General features: G+C 47.2%; 8 protein-coding genes and 2 non-coding genes; 5 read left to right on the top strand and 5 right to left on the bottom strand.

The window, feature by feature from the left end:
- Positions 1-112, bottom strand: part of CNAG_01235 — a 4,257-nt gene extending 4,145 nt beyond the window's left edge. For both annotated transcript variants that reach the window (XM_012193624.1, XM_012194016.1), the window contains exon 1: positions 38-112. In XM_012193624.1, the coding sequence (XP_012049014.1) occupies positions 38-47 (10 nt within the window). In that variant the 5' untranslated portion in view covers positions 48-112. The remainder of the gene's footprint in view (positions 1-37) is intronic.
- A 173-nt stretch (positions 113-285) lies between these two features.
- On the top strand, positions 286-1,921 carry CNAG_01236 (rRNA-processing protein EBP2). XM_012194017.1 has 8 exons: positions 286-641; positions 697-816; positions 865-970; positions 1,024-1,045; positions 1,098-1,247; positions 1,312-1,451; positions 1,499-1,614; positions 1,670-1,921. The coding sequence occupies exons 1-8, from the start codon at positions 309-311 to the stop codon at positions 1,853-1,855; spliced, it is 1,173 nt and encodes a 390-aa protein (XP_012049407.1). The 5' UTR covers positions 286-308; the 3' UTR covers positions 1,856-1,921.
- A 1,014-nt stretch (positions 1,922-2,935) lies between these two features.
- On the top strand, positions 2,936-4,147 carry CNAG_01237 (hypothetical protein). XM_012193623.1 has 2 exons: positions 2,936-3,154; positions 3,226-4,147. The coding sequence occupies exon 2, from the start codon at positions 3,290-3,292 to the stop codon at positions 3,914-3,916; it is 627 nt and encodes a 208-aa protein (XP_012049013.1). The 5' UTR covers positions 2,936-3,154; positions 3,226-3,289; the 3' UTR covers positions 3,917-4,147.
- On the bottom strand, positions 3,437-5,942 carry CNAG_01238 (arginine biosynthesis ArgJ, mitochondrial). XM_012194018.1 has 6 exons: positions 4,873-5,942; positions 4,732-4,816; positions 4,647-4,677; positions 4,369-4,603; positions 4,284-4,307; positions 3,437-4,222 (listed from the first exon to the last, which is right to left on the bottom strand). The coding sequence occupies exons 1-6, from the start codon at positions 5,914-5,916 to the stop codon at positions 4,211-4,213; spliced, it is 1,431 nt and encodes a 476-aa protein (XP_012049408.1). The 5' UTR covers positions 5,917-5,942; the 3' UTR covers positions 3,437-4,210.
- Positions 5,943-5,947: 5 nt separating this feature from the next.
- Positions 5,948-6,547, bottom strand: CNAG_07981 (hypothetical protein; the record flags this gene model as incomplete). XM_012194279.1 has 3 exons in its annotated part: positions 5,948-6,155; positions 6,210-6,275; positions 6,335-6,547. 3 exons carry the CDS (start codon positions 6,545-6,547, stop codon positions 6,021-6,023), a joined length of 414 nt encoding a protein of 137 aa, XP_012049669.1. The 3' UTR covers positions 5,948-6,020.
- Positions 6,483-7,956, top strand: CNAG_12453. XR_001045757.1 has 4 exons: positions 6,483-6,736; positions 6,784-7,038; positions 7,107-7,310; positions 7,375-7,956. It is a non-coding gene; the product is annotated as a hypothetical RNA (non-coding RNA).
- Positions 7,357-7,852, bottom strand: CNAG_12454. The gene is made up of 2 exons (XR_001045758.1): positions 7,640-7,852; positions 7,357-7,578 (listed from the first exon to the last, which is right to left on the bottom strand). It is a non-coding gene; the product is annotated as a hypothetical RNA (non-coding RNA).
- An 887-nt stretch (positions 7,957-8,843) lies between the features above and the next one.
- On the top strand, positions 8,844-11,404 carry CNAG_01239 (chitin deacetylase). XM_012194019.1 has 8 exons: positions 8,844-9,305; positions 9,403-9,482; positions 9,583-9,738; positions 9,803-10,041; positions 10,104-10,219; positions 10,284-10,354; positions 10,407-10,586; positions 10,634-11,404. Exons 3-8 carry the CDS (start codon positions 9,597-9,599, stop codon positions 11,122-11,124), a joined length of 1,239 nt encoding a protein of 412 aa, XP_012049409.1. The 5' UTR covers positions 8,844-9,305; positions 9,403-9,482; positions 9,583-9,596; the 3' UTR covers positions 11,125-11,404.
- Positions 11,405-13,793: 2,389 nt separating this feature from the next.
- Positions 13,794-15,986, bottom strand: CNAG_01240 (hypothetical protein; the record flags this gene model as incomplete). The annotated part of the gene is made up of 3 exons (XM_012193622.1): positions 15,543-15,986; positions 14,333-15,479; positions 13,794-14,272 (listed from the first exon to the last, which is right to left on the bottom strand). The coding sequence occupies exons 1-3, from the start codon at positions 15,891-15,893 to the stop codon at positions 13,794-13,796; spliced, it is 1,977 nt and encodes a 658-aa protein (XP_012049012.1). The 5' UTR covers positions 15,894-15,986.
- Positions 15,987-16,724: 738 nt separating this feature from the next.
- Positions 16,725-17,500, top strand: part of CNAG_01241 (enzyme regulator) — a 1,685-nt gene continuing 909 nt past the window's right edge. Inside the window, exons 1-3 of the mRNA XM_012193621.1 lie at positions 16,725-17,053; positions 17,109-17,338; positions 17,391-17,500. The exon at positions 17,391-17,500 is cut by the window's right edge and continues 137 nt beyond it. Coding sequence (XP_012049011.1) covers positions 16,826-17,053; positions 17,109-17,338; positions 17,391-17,500 — 568 coding nt within the window. The 5' untranslated portion in view covers positions 16,725-16,825. The remainder of the gene's footprint in view (positions 17,054-17,108; positions 17,339-17,390) is intronic.

The following is a 17,500-nucleotide window of genomic DNA, read 5'->3' as shown; positions in this document are numbered from 1 at the left end:
GCGTGTATACGTGTGCATGTAGAGGAATGGTATTCACCTGCATCCATTTTGGGCGTCTGTGTGAGCTTGAGGTGATGGCGGTGGACGCGGTTAAGCTGGAAGAGGAAAGAAGATGTGTATAGAGGTTAGAGAAGATATGTGGTACCCGCGTCCGTCACTTCAGTCTCGCGCTCAATAAGCAGCGGGCCACGGCATTACCCTATATCCGAGTGTGGCACCTCCACCCGCCCTCCACCTTCCCTTCTCAATTTTGAAGCCATCTCAATCTGCACCTGGTCAACATCTGTTCAACAACACAGTGCTCCACAATGCCCATTAGCAAGAAGGAAGCAAGGAAACTCAAAAGCAACAGGAAGGTTGCTCCATCCAAGGCGGAAGAATCCCAGTCCCTCGACAAGAAATCTTACGTTCCAGACGAACAGATCGAAAGTGGTGATGAAGACGACCAAGACGTCAGCGAAGAGGGTATGAAGAGGTTGATGGAACTCGTCGACGTGGATGACCTCAACGAATATGAAATAGCCTTGCTTGGGGCCGAGCAGGATGAAGAGGACGAAGGAGAAGGTAGTGAAGGGGAAGAGGCTGAAATATCAGCCGGCGAAAGCGTCGACGAAGACGAGGAAGAGGAAGGCCAAAACGAGGTAAGATTCTCCTTGTTTAGCCTGTCATTCACTCTAAAAGATGGTATGGAAACAGGACAACACCATAGTCAATGAGAAGCCCGACGACGACGTCGTTTCTCTTGATGGCCTTGGCTCAGATGTCTCTGTGGACGAAGATGCTGTTCCCATGCAAAAAGTAACAATTAACAACAAGGTAAGGCTATCGTCGCCGCAATCTCAAAAACCTTCTAATTCCTATCAGCCCGCATTGAGATCCCTGACCGACTCTATCCGAGTAACCAATATGTCCTGGCCTGAACACTTGGTAGTTGACAGCAAAGAGACTGCCGACGTTGATCCCAGTGATGGTGAGTATCGTCTCACATATAGTGCAACTTGTTTTGCTGATAACAGAATCAAGATTTGCAAAGAGAAACAGTTTTGTGAGCATTTTCTTCTCAATCTCATGGATGTTGTTGACATCCACGCTCGCAGCTACAAGATTGCACTTGGCTGCGTTCCCCAAGCTAGAAAGCTTGCTTCCAAACACGACATTCCTTTCACGAGACCAGGAGATTATTATGCTGAAATGGTCAAATCTGATGAGCACATGGAACGTGTGAGGACCAAGCTTGTCGAAGAGGCGTATGTTTTTATTCTTCCGAATCCGTTGCTTGTCTGATCGGCACGCTTACTCGTTATCCTTTAGCCAGGGCATCAAGAAGTCCGAAGACGCGAAGAAGCAGCGCGAACTCAAGAAGTTCGGCAAGCAAATCCAGCACGAAAAGCTCCGGCAGAGAGAGCAGGACAAGAAGAGCTTCGAAGATCGGGTGCAGGGTCTTAAACGGAGTGCGTATTATTGTCAGTCATAAGCAATAGCTAACAATGTTTTGCAGAAAGAAAAGAAGGCATGGAGCTTGGTAACGAAGGGGAGGAGTTCGATATCGCTGTGGAAGATGCAATGGAAGACCAGCCCCAGAAAGGAGGACGTGCCACCTCTGGCAAATCCAAGGTTAGTGGAGTTTCTCTCAAACTGTATCGCATACCATTACTGATGCGTATGGCAGATGCCTCGACATGCTCGTGACGCCAAATTTTCTTTGGGTGGTGGTGGCCGCAGATCCAAGCAGAACACTCGGGAAAGCACGATGGATTTCGGTGGTGGCATGTCTCGTGGTAAAGGTGGAAAGGCTGGCAAGGTCCAGTCTAAAGGGAGACCGGGCAAATCCAGGAGACAGGCGGGGAGAGTTTAGGCTATTCCAAGAGGTCTGTTGGCTACATTTTCTGTATGCATCTTCTGTATATCACGTCTTCTTTTGTTGCCCGTCATTAAAACGCAGACGTCGATGCACGGGTGCGTGAATGACTATTTGTTGTTGGAGCCTTGAGCTACTTGCCGCTATACTCCCCTTCAATGATCCCATTCGCATCTATAAGGAGAGAAGGCATCGCCGACCATTTGATGCTTTACAGGACGCTACGAAACTACACAGTCCAGGTACTCCACCGATCTCCACGTTTATGATGCCATGTGCTACAGGTAGTCCAAAACACGGGTATCTGTTTTATTATGTTTTAATACTATTGTTCCTACGTACGTAAGGGAGAACTCGAGGAATGACATCGATCTTAGGGGAGTGTTGTCGGTGGTAACTAATAGTAGTCCTTGTACAAGTCAAAGTATAGGGTACAGGTATTGTTGTGACAGTAATACTCTATTCATGAGCTGCTCAAATACTAGGTAAAAATAGCGTTACATCGGTTCTACTGCTGTCAACTGTCAACAACGAACAGTGGTAAAAAAGGATTCAACTTCCAATACTGCTGGCGGGAGATCAGCCTGCTACTTTGCAGCTTTGTGCCGTTTCATCCATTTAAGTCCTCCCCTCTTCTGTCGTTATGGGCAGCACAAACTACAAAGAAGATAAGAACGATGCACGATGATGCATGCACATATGCACACAGCTCATCATCTTCTCCGTCTCTCCTCACTATGCTACATGTACTGGTGGTACATGATGATAGGCTACCGGCAACCGTCAACCGCCGTGCGTCCCGAGCTAGCAACAAGCAACAGCCGCATAAATCCCTGCCTCAAACGCCCAACACGGTGAAAGGGTCAGGGAAGCCCCTCTCTTGTGGGTTGGGAGTTTTACCCTGAATTTTCATTGTGAGTCGCTCCTTTTGACGCGCTTTTTTCATCATACAGGGGGGGAATACAGGGCCATAATATGCTTCAGAACGAGGGTGTACTATCTGCAGGAGGAAGCAGTATGGGGTATGGGCGTATGGGGCGGCAGACTCTATGCATGCATTTTATCATTTTGTCTTACCGTTGTCCTTCAAAAACTTGCTGAAAATCAGAGCACCTGCTGCGCCCCTCTTACTCTCCACGCACCCGCGCTTCGACGAGTCACCAAAACGCCCGCGCCCAAGCGACTCGACTCACCAACGAATCACCAAGTACGCATCTCGCATCAACGCACCCACATCGACTTGCCATAGTTCATAACCCAGCCATCAGACGTTACTCCAACAAGGGTACGCAGCTTGTAAGTATCTCACCCACTTTTGCATGGCCATTGTCTGACTCTGCCCTCTTCTCTCTCGCCACCCACAACAGCCCATTTTTACCTCCCGCTGCCGCTACACCCCTTGCGCAATACATCTTTTTCGTCCTCCCAGCTATGCTCTGCGACACCCAGCAGCCACACACCTCTTCGTCCCCGTACATTCACCAACACTCCACTATGTCATCTCATTCGCATCCACAAGTTTCTTTCCCTTCCTCCTATTTGCATCACAGCCAGTCCCATATATCCTCACTCCCTCGACCTCCTTTCCCGCCAACTCACTCATCTCCCAATGTTTTTTATTCATCGCAATCCAGCCACGCCTCTCCGTCATCTTATCAAGCATGCACAGCGCCCCCTTCACCGGGCGACTCGCCTTCTGGAGCCACTGTCTCTCAATCCCATTCGCAAGCCCGTCGGCTCGCTCGCCCGAAACCTCTCAAAAAGTCCTCATCAACCAATGGCAAACATCGTAACGTTCAGATGTCTCTTGAAGTCAAGGTTGAGAAGGCCAAGGGATTTCATGCGTTCTTTGTGCCTCACTGCAAAGGCGGCGTACCTCCTGCTCCTCCTTGCAGTCCCGTACTAGGGCACGGGAGCTTAAAAGAACGGAGAGACATGGATGGGGAGAACGAAGCGACCTCCTTAGACTATTTTGGAACATGGTCAAAGCACAGTGAAAAAGAAAGTGAACAATGGGTAGAAAATATCGAAGAAGGTATGGAAGTGGACAGGATCTGAGGAATGTTAGCGGTGTAGCGGTATGGCCTGAGCGTGTAATGGGGTTCGCCAAATTAGACGATAGACGGGGCAAGAGTTTATCATTGATAAGTGTTGTAACAGTCTTTACAGACAAACCTTAGTCATAAGCAATTCTTCTTTTCATTTGTGACATCATCCATCCTTGTCAATGGGGGCATAATAGCACTTCTCCAAAGTGGATTTCCGATGCATTATATCTTGTAACACACATATTCTCTCCTGCATTGTGGTTTATACAAATTGACAGCCTCTTGAATGGAATTTTGGCTTGATTTAACTTCGGTACTGTTTGTTGTTATTAGTTACTGTTGTGTAGGCCCCTGTGGCAGCTCTGGTGATTACTCACGCTGCCATTGATTGTCACATATTCCTATGGGCAACTAGTGAGTAACATGCAAGATTTAAGGCCGATTTGTTCAAACATAACTCACATGGGAGAAATCGCAGGTCCAAACTTTGGCTTCTTCGTGACCATCACCCAAATCCACCTCAACTTCCAAATCCTCCTCCGCTAAAATCACGCTGGCGCGGTCTTCATCTATATTGGCTTCAGGCTCACCATTGGTAAGCAACCGAAGAGGCGCAGAGTCCGGAATATTAGCAGAGGGAATAAAAGAGACGGAGACGCGGTTAGGAATAATTGCTTTTGCGGTAGGAGTGTAGCCACTGCATTCATAATCAGCAAACGTCCTGTCTGCAGTACACTTACACAGCACAGAGAATACGACCCCAATTGGCATCTATCGTGTAATATTAGCGCTGTATTGATCACCATGACAATCTCACAGTCTCACCTTCTCCATACATAGCCGTCTTGAACAAGGACGAATTTGCGATGCTCTTAGCGACAGCTTGGGCAGTCTCATAAGAAGGGGCGTTCTGATAAGACAACGACTGCTGAGCCCTCTTTCTCAGATACATTTCAAGCGGCTCACCTTGACGCGAATGGTCACGAATTTGGTCGCGCCTTCACCGTCCCTAACAACCAGCTGGGCCAGCTCCTCAGCAAAAGACCTCAGTTCTTCCCTGAAAACCTTGTACTCTTCCGGATTTCCATCTTCAGTAATTTCCTCCATACCTTCAGCTGTCTCACGGCCCTGAGTGTCCAGCTTGCCAGCTGCCCCGTTGGCCAGGCAGATAATTGAATCATTAGTGCTCATATCACCGTCAACAGTGATGTTGTTGAAGCTCCTATCGACAGCATAGTTAAGCGCAGATTGCAGAGCGGAGGGACTAATAGCAGCATCGGTAGCAATCACACCAAGCAGGGTAGCATGAGGTGGTTGAGGCGGTCCCATGGAGGGAGCGATCATACCGGCTCCTTTATCGATACCGGCTATGCGCACCAGGCGTTCGCCAAGCCTAAACGATTTGGCGCGCAGTTTGGGGAACGAGTCTGTGGTCATGAACGACTTGGAAAGGTCGAGCCACGATTTGGGCGAATCATCAAGGGATCGCACAAGCTCGGGGATCTTCGAGACAATTGATGATATGGGAAGGTGTTGACCAATGACACCTGTAGACATCACCAATGTTCCTATTCCACGCTGACCTGGTGGGAGCTGGGAAGTTACAGTATTGGACATCTCCCAGGCATCTTCAAGGCCTTTCTTGCCGGTGACCGCATTTGCACAACCGGAATTGACGATAAAACCCCTAGCTCGTCCACCGCCGGATTGCAAAAGCTCAGTGGTCACTGTCACTGGCGCTGCTTTGAACGCGTTCCTTGTCAAGCAGGCCGCCGCGGACGCAGGCTTATCTGTGGTAGAAACAAGTATACCAAGGTCAAGAGCCCCTGCTTTCTTTTTGACGGAGGCATGAGTCGAAGCCACAGCGTAGCCTAAGGGAAGTACTTCCGGGGAGTACGAGTGGACATGATGTTCTTTGGAAGGCTTGGGTTTGGTGGTCGTAGAGGCAGCACGAGCCAAGGAGGGGATGGCCCTTGCCACGACCGACGGGGCTGGAATATTCGGGGGCATTTGTGCAGCGAAAGAAAATTGGGTTGACGTTCGAAAAAGTCGGTTGCCTCCATAAAGAGAATGTTCCTCGAGTCGGTTTACGCGTAACTGACTTATCACTAAAACTACCGCGTCACTACGAGTACTATTGCTGCTGCTGCTGCCTTAATGATGATTGATGACATGACATGACGATGACCCCAACACCTAATTTTTCCCTCATTTTTTCCTCCGTTCTTATGCATGACCCCCATAACCTCCTGTTAAACAGCCCGCGTTAGATAGAAAGAAAAAACGAATTTATATTTCTTTACCCTTTTCATGTATTGAAGCATGGTTGTTATGGGAAACATCTCCAAAAAATCTGGTCCTGTGCCTGGCTGACGTGTAATTGCCGTTATCAGCATACGCAACACTGTGGTGGGAATGCGACGCCTACTAGAATTTGAAGGGACGCATCATCCATCATGGTCGTTGTGGTGGTGCGTGGGGAGCACGACGACGACTGCCGCCGATAATAAAATAATGCGCGTTCCAGACATAATAATAATGTGATGAACCTTCCTGTTCTTTGATCCTCTGATCTTCTCATCTCGGACTGCAACAGCCGTACAGTTTTTACAGCTTCCTTCTGTTTGGATGTTCTCCTCATGCCACAGCCTTCTCGATCTTCTATAACACCATAGGTTTAAACATTTTTATGTCTCCGAAACGCAGCTATCCCGACGACTCCCGGCCCTTCTGCATCATTTCCTTGTACCTTAAATGCCCCTATGGTCATTCACCACAGCCTCGAGGCCGGGCCTTCTGCGACTATCCTTACGCATTCACTCAATCAATCGTCAGCTTTCTCCAGTGGTTCCTTTCCTGGCGATGACGTTTCTCAAGCTTTAGGACCACTCAAAACCAAACGGCAGTGGTCGCCATAACTCGGGTGCCTGCTCACGTGTCATACTCGATCGTGATACGCATTATTGAATAGGTGAGCGTGCTGGACAGGGGCGACGAACGATCTTCAATTGCTGAGACCGGGTTCAATACTGCATGCTGTGCCAATGGCGCTGTATACGCGGTACTGTATAATACCACTGCCTACACATCCTGAACCTGAACTCTATGAGCTTTTGACCAGCAACTCTGAAGGTACGTCTCCCTTCTTGTAACCAATCATCTTGATCATAACTCAACAATGACATCCGTCATGATGCAAGGGACTGAAAAAGGAACCTGGCCGACATCAGACGAATCTATCCCCCCATCTGATCCTTTTTACCTGCACCTGGAGACATCCCTGCTTATTATACTATACTCAGGTCTGTATTTCCGACCTCAATAAAAGCAGCAAAATCCAGCAACGTAATAAGAAAGTTTCCAACAACTATGATTCAGCAACTCTGAAATATATTCGAGCAGATGTTAGTACCAAACAACTCTTAACAATGAAGGAAAGACTTCGACGAGCTGAGAGCCTCATTTAAGTACATTTTACTAAATAGCTACTGTACAATTATCCTAATGTTTCCATTGTAAACAAATCTTCGCCTATTAAACCCGAAACGACGTGATTATCGTCAATATAATCGCCTTATATAAAATCGCGGCCACGCATGCAAGCTCTGAAAACGAACCCAACAATTACCGCCGCGATATCAGATCATAGCGAGAATATGCGCAAATAAGAAACTGCGGAACGTATCAGTGAAAAAGCCGCCAAGTCCTATCCTTCCATTTCACTCTGATTTACCAGCATGAAGAGCATGAGTGGGATCCCGACATCCATCTCACTGAAAGGTGTAAGCACACATTATCCAATTACAGAACTTGAGTCGTCACGTCGCTTGATGAACTCTGGGAACAGATACAATAGGTATGGGATGAGATCGACCTGAGTAGACAGCAGGGATCTGATAGATGAGGTGGAGCAGAGGGGCGTAGCAGTATGGAAAGGGAAATACAAGTCTACCAAGTGCTAGATTATTGTAAATTATACATAGAATCTGCCTATTATGTACTTGGTTTGCCCAAAAACATGCACTGTAAAATGATACATGCAATCATGTTGTTTGTATAGGAAAACGGGATCAAATTTTGGCCGGTGGGAGGTGGGGGGGGGGTACATTCTTTTCCGTAGGTACGTACGTACCAGTACATCAATATCTTCATTTACTGGCATGTCGTGATTAATTATTTGACATTTTGTTCTATTCGTTTCAGATCCAGTAATAGTTTTTTTCTCTTTATCTTTGTTGTGTGAGTTGAAATGAAGTGGGGGGCGTCGACTTGGGTGTAATTCTTCATCGCCTGCTGAACAGGTTGCACTGTTGGCAAGGAGAGCAGTTGGTGTGGATTGGATAGGACTTTTTCCTTGGTCTATACGACAATCAATAGCCCGAAGATAGTAGATCAGATGATATGATATATGCTGATTATCTTCATTGGGCTAGCACAGCACAGCGTTAGCAGACGGTAGCAGTCATGCTTTTCTCACCTCAGTCCATCGGAGATTGAAGATCGGAGATCCTGTGTGCTACATGCATGAGCTGTTGTAAGGGACAAATTGCAGAACACTGCAATGAACTAACTATTAACTAGGAGCTTGAAAGTCAGGAGATCAATGATCAGGAAGAAAAATCATCGGAATTCCCATGCTATTTGTGTACATATAATAAGATGCACATTTGTTCTGAGCGATAATTTTGCTTTTTATATCTATCCATTTAGGCTAATACCAGTACTACGTACTTCGCATTTCACAGTTCACAGAGTAGTACATACGTACAGATAACACAGCATCACAAACCCAGATACCACCACAGACTGCATCACAGTAGCAACATGGAGTCTGAGCTTTGGGAGTTGATTGAGAGACTTGTTGAATTGCCTGTGAAGAGCCGTATAATTGACTGTCTGAAATTATACTGTCTTTAATGGGGACTGGAGACTCATCAAATAAAACTTGACTCGCATGTTGAGGACCATTGATGCCGTGAGCATGTGTTTATTATGGATATGGACGGATACTATGGCTAAGTAAGAATCTGATGTTCCTGTTATTGCCTCTTTCATCATCATACAGTTCGGCGAACCTTGTGCAAAGATAGCCCTGAGATAAGTGTACGACGGAAACATGTCCCTGAGCGACGGGTATGAAATATTCAGGGTCTTCACAAGTCGCAATCCGCAATCCGGCATTTTTCACCATTTGCCGTATCCGGCCTCGGCTCCGTACGTATTCCCACCAAGAATCTAACACAACACCAACAAACACCTATAAACTTCACTGCTTCTTCCCCTCCCCTTCTTCATCAGCGCTGCCCCTCCATCCTCTCACCTCCCCTACTGCCTATACCACGATCCTCTTCCCTCACACATAACCTCCTCCTCTCTCTTTCTCCCCTATCTTTTCTTCGGTACGTCTGTTTACTCACCCATCAAGCGGTTTATTGTTGTGTACCTATGATCCTTCCCAATTCGATCAAATCAGTTGGTGTCTAACTTCGCACGCAGTCTTTCTGTACAAGAAGTTGCTCTCCCTTTCTGTCTTTCGGCATAACGTCAGCCTCTTGCCCACCCCCACACAACCACATGTAAGCACATCCTCTAAGCACATCCTCTCCTTTCGTCTACAAACGGAGAAACTATTACGTATACAACAGGACAAGGGCTGACTTTAACCTATTCAATCAGAACGGCCCGTTAGAATGTACGGTCATTTATCTCTCTCCGCACTTTCCTTGTTTGCAGTGGTGGCCGCTGCTCCATTCCGGGAGTCATGGCTTCAGCCTAGAGATTCCCCCGTCTCACAGCTGTTCAGACGAACTGCTCCCGATCCCAACTCCAATGGTCAGTACCATCTTCTACTATCTCTCAATAAGTAGGACGAGATTTCACTCATATTCCTTTATAGATTACATGAGTTACTATCCAGGCCCTGGGTCCACTCCGAACGTCAGCACCATTCCCCAAGCTTGGTTGGATAAACTTGCCACAGTGAACTTGCCAAATGTTCCAGTAGCTACACCTGATGGTGGTCGTCCTACTTACCCTAATAATGAGGACGATGGTGACTCGACAATTTGTTCTTTCACCGATCAATGCCGCGTAGAGGACGATCTGTACTCTCCCCCGGGTGAGAAGATCTGGGCCGTGAGTGTTATATACTTCTCCATTCATTGTCATCTAGAGATGTGATTAACGCGGGTATACAGCTTTCCTTCGACGATGGACCCACAGACGTCAGTCCTGCTCTCTACGACTATCTGGCTCAGAACAACATATCGTCCTCTGCGACTCATTTCATGATCGGCGGTAATGTTATTACTTCGTATGTCTCGACCTGCAGCATGTCCCTGCAGGTGTTGTAATATTGACTTTGTGAAATGTAACAGCCCACAGTCAGTTCTCGTTGCCGTTAAGGCTGGAGGTCACCTTGCCGTCCACACTTGGTCCCATCCTTATAGTGAGTATTTGTTAAATTAAAGCACGATTAGTTTTTAAGTCATTTCTTGCAGTGACAACTCTTACCAACGAGCAAGTCGTTGGAGAGCTCGGCTGGACCATGCAGGCCCTTAGCGATCTCAATGGTGGCCGAATTCCCATGTACTGGCGCCCTCCGTATGGAGATGTTGACAACCGTGTCCGAGCTATTGCGAAGGAAGTATTTGGCTTGGTGACTGTCCTTTGGGATTCGGGTGAGCATCTTGCTTCATGCTGTGGATAAATTGCTAATGGATCATAGACACCAATGATTGGGCTATTACCGACGAGCCAGGCCAGTACTCTGTTGCAAGCGTTGAGGCTTACTTCGACACTTTGGTCACTGGCAATCGAACCCAAGGTCTTTTGCTCTTAGAACATGAGCTGGATAACAACACTGTTGAAGTCTTCGAAACGGAGTACCCCAAGGCAGTGGGTAATGGATGGACTGTCAAGAATGTGGCCGATGCTTTTAACATGGAATGGTACCTGAACTCTGGCAAGGGCAACAACGACGTTGTCACAACTATGTCTGTTGCCGGTACCCTGACCACGGCCACGCCAACTAATACTTCTACCTATGTCGCTTCCTCAACTGCAGCCTCCAGTGCTTCAGTCACGGACTCAGCCGGTGTGTCGATTGCCTCTGCTGCGAGCTCCGAAGCGTCTTCTTCGTGGGCCATTGCCAACAGGCCTTCTCACTTCGTCATCGCCATCGCGTGCGGCCTTGCCCTTGCTGCTATAATGGTCTGATAGATGCCATGTGCACTTTTTTGTCGGTCTTTTTAGATCATGGACTCTCATTCGCATTATATAGGAATCATGGACATATAATTCATTTTTATTGCCATAGACAGTCAAGGATTGTTAGATTGTAGCAGTACATTGTTTTTTTTCTTTTTTTGTGAATAATGGACAATTTATTTAGTAGTTGTTTAATTAATCGTCATCAACATTCATTAGCTTTTTCATTTAATAGCACAACAAGGCCGGCAACCAAAATGAGTAGAACATGTATACTGTCTTCACAACACTTGATCGAAAGATAATGGTGACTGAACGTAAGCCGGCGCATGACGGAGGGCGAACAACAAGCTTTATCTTATCACCGTCGCCTACTACGGTACTCATAACTACTTACTTCTAGTGACTTCTTCTGTTTTTTGTTGATGTACAATCACCGTCATTCACTAATCAAACCCCAAATAGTCTTCGAATATACATCTGTTCTGGCGAAGCCTTCTCGACCGTGTGTGCTCTATATTCGTTGATTGACATGCACTCTTCGTCGTTGGTTACATTTGAGCGTCTGACTGTGTGCATACATAATAGGTCCGCTTGCCCTAGTTTATAGTTTTCATAGTTTTCCCCAGAAAATCAATACTGTTGTCTTCTCTTACCTTGTCCCAGTCCCGTTGCCTCTTTCCATCTTCTAGACCTTCCAACGTCTAAAAGTCGCATCGGTCAGCCATTAGTCCGGCTCCTGTTCCCTTTCAGGCCTCGGCTATTCTGTCCTCGTCCTTCTTTCTCGCCACCCTCTTCGATTGAGCGTCGGGCTTTTACGCTGACCGGCGTGACGTCCCTGACAGTCCTGTTCGGAAATGATTGTAGTGATCTCTTAGTGAGAAGATACTGGGGGGAGTGAGAAGGACATGATGGTTCCCGTCTTATTTCGTCTACACGAAGAAGTCTATATATATATATCTTTCCCCAACTCTACACGCTGACCAATTGTTTTCATCTTCGGGAACCCCTTCCTCTCTCTTCCTCCTTCTCTGATCTTTCCAGGGCATCTCTTGATCCAGACTCATTGCTCGCCTTCTTTCTTCTTCTCTCCTCGCCATCTCAAACTACTTCTTCGTCTTCTTCACACCTGCCTCCTTATCCTCCGCCTACGAAGAACCGTTTCCCGGCCATGCAAAGGCCGCGTACTCATCTGAGGAATCCCAAAGATCAGCGTCGACTCCATGCGATGACCATCTCCTCAATGGTGCTTCACAATCTACTTGTCACAACCGGCGACATCGAAGAGTGGGAGGCACAGCATTATCATGACATATTGGTGGACGATGACCAACGGTCACTGCGGGAGGGAGAGTTGACCAGAAAGAAGCATCTTATTCGGCAGATGATGCGTTTGCGAGGCGATACATTGGATAACCACGGCCCATATTAAATCTAAAAAATGGATGATAAATCATAGCAATTTTGGCACATGTTATTTTTTACATCATCCGCTATTGACTAATATGAATTTTCTTTCCCTCCGATCTGTCTGCGTTGAGATTCGTACAAGGCAACTGCTTTCTTGTATGACTCCACCGTGTTACCTGACACAGAAGGCAAGACGAAGCGTCGTGCAATCTCAAAGATCGACTTGTCTTCCTTTGCAGACATTTCCTTCTATCTGTATTCCATCTCCTCTTCCTTCATCCTCCTCTCCGCCCTCCGGTGCTCTTCTAGGGCCTGTTCTTCCCGATCACGTCTGGCCTTGTGGCCAGCCAACCGCTCTCGTTCCAAACTTAAGGTAGCCTTTTTCAGTTCCTTGTATTCTTTATGGAACTAGCGTTTCTTGTTGAGCCCTCTGTCCTCCATGGCCATGAGAGCTGAGCCGAGGTCAGTTAGGTCTGCTTGACAGGCCGCGAGATGTAGATGTTATGGCCGCCAGATCTATATCTTGATAATGGTTTACGAACTCACGAGGAATCTGTTAGGGATGGCTGCAATGGCCCTGGCCCTTTCAGACAACCCTCGTCTTCATTCACTATCATCCTTTCTCCCTTTGGACGTCCTCCCTTGTATCCCAGTTGCCACCCTCGTCGTCACCCTCAGAGTCTCCTTCATCTTCTCCTCCAAAAGCAACATCGTCGGTATGTTCCGAACCATTTTCTAAATGATAGTCATAACGCGCCATCCAGGTAGGAGCTGGAAGAGGAACCAAGTTTAAGAGTCTCTAAGAGCTTATTTCTCTCCTACGGAATAGCATAGAATAGGATGGGGAACACATAGGGGGAATTCTCCTTGAGGAATTGATGAGATGAGCCGGTTTTGACATCTTTGCTTTTGATGATGGATTGCGGTGTATGAAAGACATTTTGAGATGGGGATTTGGAATTTATGGAAGATATTTGGAGGAAAGAGAGAAGAATTCAACACTCCCTATGATGGGTATGTGACATTTATATGCGCCGGCTGTCCAGGCGGATCTGGATAGAAGGAACTCGAACGACGAATATATGTACATGTGTATAACAATTAACAACTAAAAAAAAATAACTTGCGAATAACTAGAAGAGTCGCCATTAATCGTAAGTGGTCGTAAATAGCGGAAAATCGTTATCATTGCCGCTTTCTGTCTCCGATTTCCTGTGAATGCCAATCCGAACGCCCTCCCATCAAACTTACCCAGCAACTGGTTCATATTATCCTTCCCTCAAGATGTAATCGCCGCAGGCGACCCTCGCGAAGACAATGTCCATCTCTCCACGCGTCAAGAGTCGGAAACTCAATCCGCGAGGAAAGTGCTCTTTAATATGGCCAAATGGATCCTGAAGAGCCGGATCATCGTCCTCTGAAATGTCAACCTCGCCGATTTCTGAAAGGCAAAAAGGCTTATGACCATTGGCATCTAGCTCGATAGCCCGAGATAAGTCCTCAATAGCCTTGGAAAAGTCAACGGTGCTTTGGGTCGCACGATAGTCATGGTTGGAACCGCCAAACTTAGCGCCGTCAGGTGAAATAGAAGGGGTAAGGAGTGGGACGAAAGCTTGGCTCGACGCTACGAATTGATGACGGCCCTCTGCATACGAAGGGGGGAGAGAAAACTTGCCAGACGTTGAAGGGGAAGGAGGACCGTAAGGAACAGGTTGGTGCCCCTCGTTCATGCGCGCGATGGACACCTCTGAGATAAATTAGTATCATAAGCCACTCCGTTCATGAAGCTAAATGAGACGATACATACGAATTCTCCAAGCATCCACCAGTTCTTTCGCCATATGGCCATCCGTATCTTCTTCCACTCCATCCGTATCTTCTTCCACTCCTTCCGTACCTTCTTCCATTCCTTCCGTACCTTCTTCCATCTCTTCCGTATCTTCCTCCATTTTTTCCCCATACTCCTCGATCTCTTCCGTAGATTCCGCCTTGCTCAGAACATCAAAGTTAGCTACATTATTGTGCCTGTTGCTGGGTGGATTGTTTTGAACTGCATTTGAATTCAGCCTCGAAGACCTTCGTGGAGCCGGATTCCCACCCAAACCTCTATTGCTTCCATTTCCTGATCCTCCACCACCACCAAAGCCTCCCCCACCACCGCCACTAGCACCCTCGCTGGTGTTACCCTTCTTGTTACCACCTTCATCTGCACTTTCGGTCACCTTCACCTTCACACTGTAGCGTCTACCGCGGTAATGCTTTCGATGGTGCAATGGGATGACCCCTTCTTTGGCATGACCGTCCACATGGACGTGGTTCTCGCTTGGAATGCCGGGAGGTAAAGGACTATTGTTCGATGATTGTGGGGAGACCGGAGAAAAATCCGATGTCACTGCAGCAATTATGAGCAAAATGGTACCCTCAAAGCGATCTCTAGCCTCTTGATCGATTTCCCAGTCTTCAGTAAACAGCGTATTGGGCATATCGCTCCAGACCTCTTCAAGATTATCCAAGTCGTTGGCCGAAAGGGCATCTCCATATTGAGAGTGGAATTTCTCCACAGCTTTATCATTGGCCTCCAAGACGACAACATTCCTGCCCGCCTCATCCATCATCATCGCTAGTCGACAGAAGCTCCAATCGACAATCGTAAATCCGAGTCGGCACTTAAACAGGTCGAAGGCAGCGACGACATACCAGACAGACTGGAAAATGCCTTCCTTGCAGGCGTAATAGAAAGAATTGCGCTGCTGCTCTCTTTCCGATTCAGTACGCCATTTTAGTTCGCCTACGCCGCAGACCTTTTCAACGACCCTGCGTCTAAAAACCTTGAACACGAAATCCGGTGTGGTCGCCCCCTTCTCGGTCGACGTTTCGGAAATGGATTTGATTTTAGATATCGATCTATCAAAAGGAATGGATGACGCACGGCCATCTTTTGCGCTTTTCGCCGTCTAGAAAAGATATCGAAACGTGTCAGATATTTTGAGCTCATCTAATATCTTGAAAGAACTCACTTCCGGCCGTTTGAACTCTTTGACCACATCTATATCGGACCATTGTCGTCCCATAAATTCCTGACGAGACATATCATAACTACCATATTGAAAATATGGCGGTATGTCGCTCGAACCAATGAAGGAAAAGAAATAAAGAAAGTAACTGTCGCGGGCGCCCGACTCGTCTGCGATCGACCGATATCGAGCAGCCATCCCTAGTTGCTCAAGCATATTTCTTTTACGTATTTCAGAAAGAGAATTGATGGCCACCACATTAGGGACTGAATATAGTTGGTTGATATCGAAGGGAACATAGCACAAGGGCGAAGGATATGTTGCGTTAGCGGGATGACCGGGCGTGAAGGACATGGTTGAGGCAGTGATTTGAATGAGTGGATGATTGAATGCTAATAGAATGAACAAAAAGGAAAAACCAAGTTGAAAAGGAAAAACCAAGTTAGACTTTAGACTTTAGACTTTAGACTTGGATGGTGGTGCTTTGGCCTTTGTAGTGCTATTGGGCCGTTCGGTACGGGAATGGAGTATTACGTAATGTAAGGTAAGAGCCGGGAGGAGGAGAGTTGTAATGAGGATTAGGCTTAGATTGTAAAGGAGTTCGATCACACAAACCTGATCTCCAATTCTGCCCCCAGTCTCCTGCGCTGATGCCTGATTTCAATGACAAGTTACACCATTGCTACAGAGACCTATAATACAAAGACCCATAGCGAGCCATAGGCTACACTCAATACTAGGATGGTTGCATAATGTTACGACTCGTCCCCAACAAGGTCCGGCCTTGGAGACGAGATAGAAAGCCGTAGTTTAACTAAGCAATGAGGTATATGTATGATATACCTCTTGACACTTGTCTGTTGGCGTATGGTATAGGACGGAGGTATATTCGCTTGGGAAGATCAGGCAAGCTTATATACTAGTGGAGTAAGTTTATGTCGAAGGTGGTGCAAGGTAAGACGAGAGTGAGCACTGGGAGCTCGAGGACCTTTCGCAAAGTAACTTATGAAATATTGATCTTCGAGGAGAAGAAGATCAAGATCGAGGACAGAGCTCCCCTCGTGCGTCGACAAAAGCGAAGACGCAGGCTTTCTGCATTGGAAGTCCCCCAAGACCTAAAGTAGCTTGAGGTTCGATAAATGTGTGTAAGGCGCCTCGGGGACGGCCGAGAAGCTGACCCACACACTCTCAGCTCACACCGACTGGTGCCGTGCAGTATTTCAGCTCTTCCTTCTACTCTTGCATTCTTGTGCAGACTATCCGCAGTATTATTACCAATCCCGTCGATGGACCAGCAGCAAGCATCCCAAAGTGTCTCATCAGACGCCCAGCAATCGGCGAACCAGCATGTGCCTTCCCAAACCAAGCCTCGGGCAAGGTTAGGCCCCACCGAGGTAGTCCAACTTCCGGCGTCAGACTCAGAGCCCGACGATGATGATAGGGATAATCAGGAGATAGATGCAGGGAGGGACGGGGATCCGGACTTCTTGAAAGATTATCCGGAAGATACAGAGGTAGGATCAGCGCTTGTAGCGTACGAGCACGTATCAGATGTTGATGGAGACATAGGAGCTTCAACTCTTGCATCTCCGCTTGAAAACACCTCTACTCGTACCTCTCAACTTCCCTAGGTTCGGGAACCATTTGAAAAGGCTATGTCTTCGTCAAAACGAGCTTACTTCACCCCTACCATCAGAGGCTTTTACCAACTTGGCAGAGTTAGAAGAGCTAGATTTCTATGATAATAGACTCGGACCCCATGTCAGGGATGAGGAGCTGGCTGGATGTCCCAATATTAGGTATGTTAAGGGCCATTTGCACCGGATTTCAGAAGCTAAAGTTGCTTTTCAGTACACTGGATCTCAGCTTTAATAATATTCGGCATTCACCCTCCCTCCCCAGCCTGCGACATGTGAATACATTATATCTTGTTCAAAATAAAATATCCAGGTTAGAAAAAG

The sequence above is a fragment of the Cryptococcus neoformans genome, chromosome 5 (genome assembly GCF_000149245.1).
Source record: "Cryptococcus neoformans var. grubii H99 chromosome 5, complete sequence".
NCBI lineage: Eukaryota > Fungi > Basidiomycota > Tremellomycetes > Tremellales > Cryptococcaceae > Cryptococcus > Cryptococcus neoformans.
This window is presented reverse-complemented; position numbering and strand designations above follow the sequence as displayed.